Below are 8,477 nucleotides of genomic sequence, written 5' to 3' on the forward strand. Positions count from 1 at the left end.
CCAAAAGAAACAGCATAAAATATACCACCCTGGAAAAAACGTGCAAAAATCCGTGTAAAAAAACCTTAAACCTACTTTACCAAAATTTTGGTATCAAAAAATCTATCTCAAGTAGGAATTAATCGAAATTTTGTATTTTCGATAACATTTTTCAAATTTCAAAAATATTTATTTGGATCGGTTACTCCTCTGATTTTCGTTCTTCTACTTTAGTCAGGGTTCTTCAAATTAGTTCATTTATCGCTCAGGACCTTCAGAAACACGTCCAAAGAAACGAAGAAGATCGCATGGTGATGAAACTCTCAGTTTGCTGCGTTTCAAATTTAACAGACGATATCAACGAAGCCACCTACCTAGTAGCATCACCAGTTCTGGCTTGTTTGGCACAAACAGTTACGCGAGATTGATTGATTCGTGTCTCAATTTTGACTCGCACTTTCTCTCACTCTGTCGGCAAAACATCAGCTTATCCGACGAGAGGGTGGGGCAAAAAAACACGACTCCCGTTGAGTGATGTGATGCTTTCCCGAGACCCACGCAGCCCCCTCAAAAGTACCTCTGGGAGTGATTCCATCAGGTTTTGGCTGCCAACGGAGAACGCCTAGAGGAAAATCGAACACAAGACCCATCAAGTGTGACAAATTGGATTGAGCCACGCAAATATTGATTCGGTTTGAGCGAGCATTATTTATCTCTTGGTGTGTTTCGATTTGTTATTGCTGCAAGAGTTGAATTTCCCGGCAACTGAGAGGGGGCTCGTTTGAAAAACTTATCACATTACGGAAATCGATACCAGCTGATGATGAGGGAGGTTAGTCGTTAGTAAGACTTTATGAAAGCGTTTTGTTCTTATTAAAACTTTGAGTAACATTCATTAATTTAAATTTTTTTGACATCCTGTTAACTAATAAAGCCGCCTTCAAAATGTTCAAAAATACGTATTAATGGTTTGGTTTGACATACTCTAATACTGTTTTAAATAGATTAATTCTGTGAATTTTTGTCAAGGTTAAAGATATGCGGAAGCAAGATGTTGACATACAGGAAATGCTTTCCTGAATCAATCTCAATCATACCGTACGAAGAATATTATCACTTTGTCTCTCTACCAAACCGTAACTTGCCCTTTGAATGTTTCCGACCAGGAAAAAAATTCTCAATTTCGACAAAAGCAATTTTGCCAAAGTAAATATCCAGTCGTGAAAATGTTGCCCTCAGCCCAACCGTATATTTGCCTAAAAAATTAATGTCACTTCCACATGGCAATCCTAAGCAAATATACGATGCCGTTAATAATTTGTTGACACTCTCGGAAATGTGTTTCATATCTAGCTCCTCCCACGAAAAATTCCGACACTCCAGAGGCTCTCTAAAGTGCCGCATACAGCATCCGCACGGCTCGAGATTCGGTCCTCTCAAGCGTTACCCTTTCATAAATAAAATATCACATCTCCGAGGAAAACCGAATAAATGATCCAACAGGCTTTCTATTTTGCAAACCATCTCTTCTCGTGTAACACTTCATCAAAAGTGCGGGCGTTTTATCTCTGGCAGCATCCTGTAAAGGGCTAGGAATTCCTATACTATACATTAGATATGAAGTGAAACGATAACTTACGTAGCACCCGCTGATGTTTCGCACAATTCGCCAAAATCTTGTGCTGGTTACATAATTTTATTTCAATCCTATTGTTAAACTTGCAGACCCGATACAGGAGCGTACTTCTTACAATCCAATCTAACGAAAAGACTTTAATATGAAATTCCAACGATTCTCATAGAGATACACTTGTTTTCAAACTATATTTAATTTATTATGGGAGAGTGGGGTAACGTGGGTCATGGGGAAACGTAGGCTACTTTTAATATCTCAGATGTGTGTTGAGATAAAACCTCAATCCAACTGTCATCGTCGTCGCTTTGCATAAGCATGCTTTTCTAAGTGTTTTTGACTTGAATACGCATCAAATGCTTCTTTTATTAATCAAATTTAAGAAAAGTTAAAAAAAAATCACTCACATAATTGAACAAACACTCGCTAATTGCATCGATGGGGAACCTTAAATTCATAACAAAAATATGTTCATGTTTTGTCATGTTCTTTCACGTGAAAAGGAATTTTTGATGAAACATCAATAAGTCACACAAACACCTGGGCCACCTATATTTCCATGTTGTTATTCAAATTCATAACTTTAAATACGTTTTACTTATCTGTAAAATTTTCTTATGATAAATGAAGAGTTATGAAAAATATTTTGTCCATCCTTTATAAGAAATTTTGCCAAAACGTTCACGAACCAGGTTTTGAATCTTTTCAATCATACACAACCCTCTTTTTTATTTCATCATCTGAAATTGATTTAAAATAACTAAATGAATTATAAAATGACAGTTTTGGGTCAACTTGTAAACTTTGCATGTTATTTTGTTAATTTGTATTTAGTGGCCAATGATTCCCCACCATTTTTCAAAATTCAAAAAATATTGCTTTTTTTAAAACAGTCAGCACTTGGGGAAAATAACTTATTAAAAATTTAAAAAAAAGACTAATGATACCTTAAAAATGCCTAATGATACCTGTCATATCAAATTCAGTTCCGTTGGTTGATTGGTTGCTTTTTCTTTAAAGTAGTTTGAAAATTTTTAAAATAACAACGATAACAATCGTAGAAAATGCTATGTATGCTAAATAACAAAATTGTATTCGGCGATCCTTCTTCCTACGTACCTACTCACTGGTAGTAGGGTGATAGATCAACTGTTCGGGTTATACAAAGAAATTGTATGAAGCCTTCCTATATTTCCAATCTTATCCTCCTACTGAAGATATGGTTACATCAAATAATCATGAGATATACCTTCATATTTCTCGTATTGCAATATCATCCCTGCTAAATTTTGTTTGATTTTCTTGGTTAGTTCTCGAGTAATTGAGAATCAAAGTAGGCTCAAATAGTCTTTGATGCCAAATTTTGTTTCATTTGCTCGATTAGTTCTCGATTTTGCAGAATGTATGGAATTCCCCTTTCCCTCTTCATATTTATCTGCCCGCTGAAAGAAAAGAAGTTACTAAAGACTTTCGACGTGAGGCGGTTCAATGGTCGGCAGTCGAAAAAGAAGCACTTGGAAGGTGGTACGTTAAGCAGTTTTCAACTTTCAGCGACATGGTTAGGAGGACAGCGTATTTGCGTCGGTATTTGAAGCTTATTCAGAAACGAACGCGAGCCGAAGGTTTCCTGACTACGGAAGAGCTAAAATAAGCGGAATACATCATCATTCGCCACGCACAGCAAGAAGACCTCTGCGAAGAACGGAAAGCACTCAAAAAGCAGCAGCCTGTTCTCCGAAGCTCGCCATATGCACGGTGTGTTTCTAGAAGATGTTTAAAAGAAAAAAAACAGTAACTCTAATTTTTTCAGAAATTGAAAATTTAGCCTTTCCTGAGTCATTTCCAGGCAAAATCAAAATATTTGGTCGGTGAGTCCCCATACGATTTGTTAATTTGAAGATTTATAGTCTGTATTTATAAATTTTCAATCTGAAAAATTATTCCAGTGCAATGGAATTGCAATGTTTTCCTTTAAAAATTTATTTTTTTCGTTTTTATTCAAGTTTTTGTCATTCTGAAACATCAAACAAATTTCAACGCCTAGAAAGATAAGTGATTAGGATTGGAAAACTTATTTTAAATGAAAATTTTATTTGAAATATATTATTTGGAATATCCTCGTTATAATTGGTGCTATCCAAATGTAACTCAAATTTATATTCATGTGTGTATATCTTGGAAAACTAATTCTGGCTTAATGAAATTTAAAAAAAACACACATAAACAACAACAGTCCAACATCCTTTGATTGGTGTCCAACGAAATATTTAAAAAAACTTGTGATATGAATTAATTACACAATATTTGTATGCTCAGATGCATATGAATACGCATAGAGAAAAATTTTTTTTTTCGATGATTCCACTCGATTATGGTATTTTTCATTTTCTTTTACCTCAGATAAATATTGAAATAAATTTCAGCAGACCAATTTTCAATAGAATTTAAAATATAAAATTAAGTTAAAAGTAAAAGTAATTGCTCTGAAATCCGTACATCTTCGGCTACATAACATCAATTTCAAATTACTTTTTCTCATATTGAAGGTGAATAAATTTTCTTTCAATCACCTCAACTTCATTGTTTGATACTGATGGTATTTTTGAACGAATGAATTAAAGATGAAAAACCATTTTTTTCAGGAGAAGTTTCAATTTCATCGACAGGTTCAGACCAGATTTTTGCATCTTAATTTTTTGGTGTTTATGGTTTTCTATGGGTAATTAAAACTTATTATTTTTAGGGGTTTTTACTACAACTGGTAGAAAACTGTAGAAATTATGATTTTTTACTGTTACATTTATGCCTCATTATTGTTCTAATAAATAATAAAAAAAAAACTGCAGTGTTCAGTAGAATAACTAAAATAAGTATGGGAGCAACAAAACATGATGAATCTAACGCTTTTCAGACTAGATTACTATCGATCATTTGCAATTAACTTTTGCCAACAATACTGTTGGTTTTTGTAAATTTAAGATCGACGGATAAGATAGAACTACATTTTTTTTGGAATAAATTCAAATTTATAATAGTTTTAAACTAGATTCATCCATAAAAAAAACCTAAAAACTTTAAAATCAATTTAAAACAAACAGTTCAAGAGATAATTATAATAATATAGTGGATTGAAATCTGTAGAAGCTAGGATTATTTAACCTTAAAAGAAATGCTTGATCTATGAATAGAATTGGAGAATCACAGTGTAGAGGAGAGTTACTAAAATTTTGCTGAAAAATGGAAATAAAACGTTTGATAAAACATTCCAGGTTTATCATGATCATTTTATCAAACGAAATTAACATGCAAAATTAAGGAAAGATAAAACTGCTGTAGTGACTTGTATTGAGTCTGAAGTGCGAATGGGATTTTAAGACAGGAGAAGTATAAAAACTGAATTCCATTAAAAATTGATTTTTAACGGATCGTTAACTTCTGAATATTGATTTTCTTCATTTATTTAAAGCTAATTTCAAATAATAAAATTAAAATTAAATTAAGACACACGTTTTATTTCAGATCGCATCACGTTGAGTGTTATCACAAAAAAATTATAGCGATTCCTAGTATTAACTGATTTTCTTAATCATTGAAGCATTTTTAATAAAACACCCTCCAGTCTTTCTACAATCAGAATATCAAAAGATATTGAATTGGATTGAATATTGGATTATTCTTGATCATTCTAATAGTTTCAGATAATTTAACCCTCTCAGACTGCTGACAAAATTGGCCAGCTGATTTTTAAATTTTAAGATTAAAAGATATATTTTTTTCAATTATCTTCGTTTTAATAGCTCTGAAACTAGTTTGAAATAATTTTAAATATTTTTCAAAGTTTTTGACATGATTGTTGAGCTACCAGTTCAAATTAAAAATATTGAAAGTAAGAACTAAGAGGATTAGCACCTCTGAAATTAAAACACCTAAAATATATGTAGGGGAGAGTGGGTTATCATCGGCCACTTTTTTTCTTTGTTTCATAACTTCTTCATTAGAAAAGATAAAATTTAAAAAATAAATGGAAATGTTTCTACATTTTTGAGGTATCATTTGGCATTTTTTGTTATTATTGAAATATATTAATTTTCCGAGTTTTGACTGTTTTAAAACAAGTAACTTTTTTTGGATTTTGAAAAACTGTGGGGAAACGTGGACCACCAAATCCAAATTGACTCGATATCGTGCAAAGTTTATGAGTTGACCCAAAACTGAAATTTCATAATTCATTTAGTTATTTTAAAGCGATTTCAGATGAGGAAAGTAAAAACAGAGTTGTGTATGATCGAATAGATCCTAAAACCTGGCTCGCGAACGTTTTGGCAAAATTCCATATAAAGGATTTTTGTTCGTCTCTATCGCATTAGAAAAGGTGGACAAAACATTTTTCATAATTCTTCATTTGGCATAAGAAAACTTTACAAATAGTAATAACACTGATAAACTGATGTAATTCCCTAAGAAAACGAAAGAATATTTTATCGCCCAGAAATTTTGGGCGACATCTAGCTCATCATTCCCGAACCATAGGCTCCTGTGTGAGCATTTCCTATTCTACTAGCGCCATCACTATCAACGGTATAATCACTAACTATTGAAATGATGGTTGATGAAAAGGGAGCCCAGAGTTACATCAGCTTATCAGTGGTAATAACGTATTTTAAGTTCTGAACGTGTATAAAAACACCAAAATATAGGTGGCCTAAGATACCCCACAAAATGTGGCCCACGATTCCCCACAAGCAATTATTTGGAAATTGGTTGCGTTTGTGTGACCTATTTACGTTTCATTAAAAATTCCTTTTCCACGTGAAAGAACATGACAAAACCTAGATCAAAAGCGTATGAGCATATTTTTGTTGTACTTGAGGTCTCGCACGGAAACAATCTTGCGAGTGCTTGTTTAATTATGTAAGTACATTTTTCTAGGCTAGTTTCATAAAAAAAGCATATGATACGTACATCAGTCAACAACATATAGAAAAACATGCTTACGCAAAGCGACGACGATGACAGTTGGATTGGGATTTTTATCTTAACACACAGCTGGGATATTTGAAGTGGCCCACGTTTCCCCATGGCCTACGTTACCCCACTCTCCCCTATATTTTTTTTTAATATTTTCAATAGAAAATTAAAAAAAAAAATTGTATGGGGAGTCACCGACCAAATATTTTAATTTTTGATGGAAAGTAACCAGGGAAAGCTCTTCTTTCTGCCCATGCAAAAATTAGCGTTACTGTATTTTTTTTCTTTAAGTCCTTCTACAAAACACACCGTGTATGGTTTTTCAACCCGATGCTCTCAGAAGACAATCTTATCCAAGTTGGTGGTCGACTCAGACATTCTAGCGAAGCAGAGAATACCAAGCATCCGATAGTACTTCCAGCAAAACACCCGATAACCAGGATGATTATAGAGCACTACCACAAGCGTTTGCTCCACGCCAGCCCACAACTACTACTCGCAACAGTACGGCTCAAGTACTGGCCACTTGGAGGTCGGAATATCACCCGGAATGTGGTACATCAGTGTCAGCGTTGTTTCCGAGTAAAACCGAAAGCCATCTAGCAATTCATGGGCGAACTTCCAGCAGCCCGAGTCACCATCGCGGCACCCTTTAGTCGCACTGGTGTAGACTACTTTGATCCGGTTTATCTACGTCTTGCTCCCCGCAGACCAGTTTCTAAGGGTTATGTCGCCCTTTTTGTCTGCATGACTACGAAGGCCGTACACATTGAGCTGGTGTCTGATTTGTCGACGGAAAGGGTTCATTCAAGCGCTAAGGAGATTCACCGCAAGGCGAGGAAAACGTTTAGACATTTACTCGGATGATGGGACGAATTTTGTAGGCGCCGACAACCAGCTTCGCCGACAACTACTAACGAGCAAAGCTCACAAGGAGAAAATGACACGAGAATACGCAGGAGAAGGAATCAAATGGCATTTCAACCCGGCCGGCGCGCAGCTCTTTGGAGGATTATGGGAGGCGGCGGTACGATCGGCGGAGCACCATTTGATACGCGTCTTGGGGGACAATCCAGTTAACCCTGAAGACTTCACCACATTGTTAGTTCAAGTAGAGGCCTGCTTGAACTCACGACCAATTACATCGAAGTCAGAAGATCCCAACGACTTGGAACCTCTGACTCCCGGACTCTTCATAATTGGCAAACCAATACAGCAACTACCAGATCCAGACATCTCCAATATTCCCATGAACCGACTTAACTACTGTCAGGCAGTTCAAAAACAATTACGAGAATTCTGGAAGAGATGGCGTACGGAGTACTTGACACAGCTACAGGGACGGGCGAACGTTGGCAACCGCCAATCATAATTACTGAAGGTCAGCTCGTCGTCATGCGTGAAGAAGGTCTACCACCAACTATACCCCAACTATACCAACCAACTATACCCCGGGGACGACGGGAAAATTTGTATACTTCCATCTGTTGATTCCAAGGAGGAAGATTTGGAAATTAGTTGGCTCCACACATACGTTGTTCGAGAGTTCTGTTCTTTTATTTCAGGAATCCCCAGAATTTCAGTGTGGGTGAGAATGTTGCGGAACGCAATCGGTGGTTGCGAGCCACTGGTTTATGACGTCACCAAATTTCCAAACTGCGATCCACAACTGAGGCAAACCAAGAGAGAACCGAAAGATCCCTTGAGAGTGGCTACAGCATCCCAATTTTCTATTCAACGAGAGCAACACAACATCATCATTGTCATGCCAATCGCTCCCAACAGAGTGCGATCGAGAATGATCATCATCCGAGGGGAAGGCGAGAAACGATCAACACATGAGGGGGAGGTGGGCTCCACCCAATCAGAAGAGAGTTCTACAACAAGAAGATGATAA

General features: G+C 35.9%; 1 protein-coding gene across 1 annotated transcript; it reads left to right on the top strand.

The window, feature by feature from the left end:
* Positions 1–7,520: 7,520 nt before the first annotated feature.
* LOC129742665 (uncharacterized) lies at positions 7,521–7,952 on the top strand. The gene has a single exon (XM_055734593.1). The coding sequence runs from the start codon at positions 7,521–7,523 to the stop codon at positions 7,950–7,952; it is 432 nt and encodes a 143-aa protein (XP_055590568.1).
* The last annotated feature ends 525 nt before the right edge of the window (positions 7,953–8,477 follow it).

This window comes from Uranotaenia lowii, chromosome 2 (assembly GCF_029784155.1).
Source record: "Uranotaenia lowii strain MFRU-FL chromosome 2, ASM2978415v1, whole genome shotgun sequence".
NCBI classification, from domain to species: domain Eukaryota; kingdom Metazoa; phylum Arthropoda; class Insecta; order Diptera; family Culicidae; genus Uranotaenia; species Uranotaenia lowii.

What these genes read in the sequence shown, in the direction of transcription:
- LOC129742665 (XM_055734593.1), top strand. Translation starts at nt 7,521, where the DNA reads ATGACACGAGAATACGCAGGAGAAGGAATCAAATGGCATTTCAACCCG.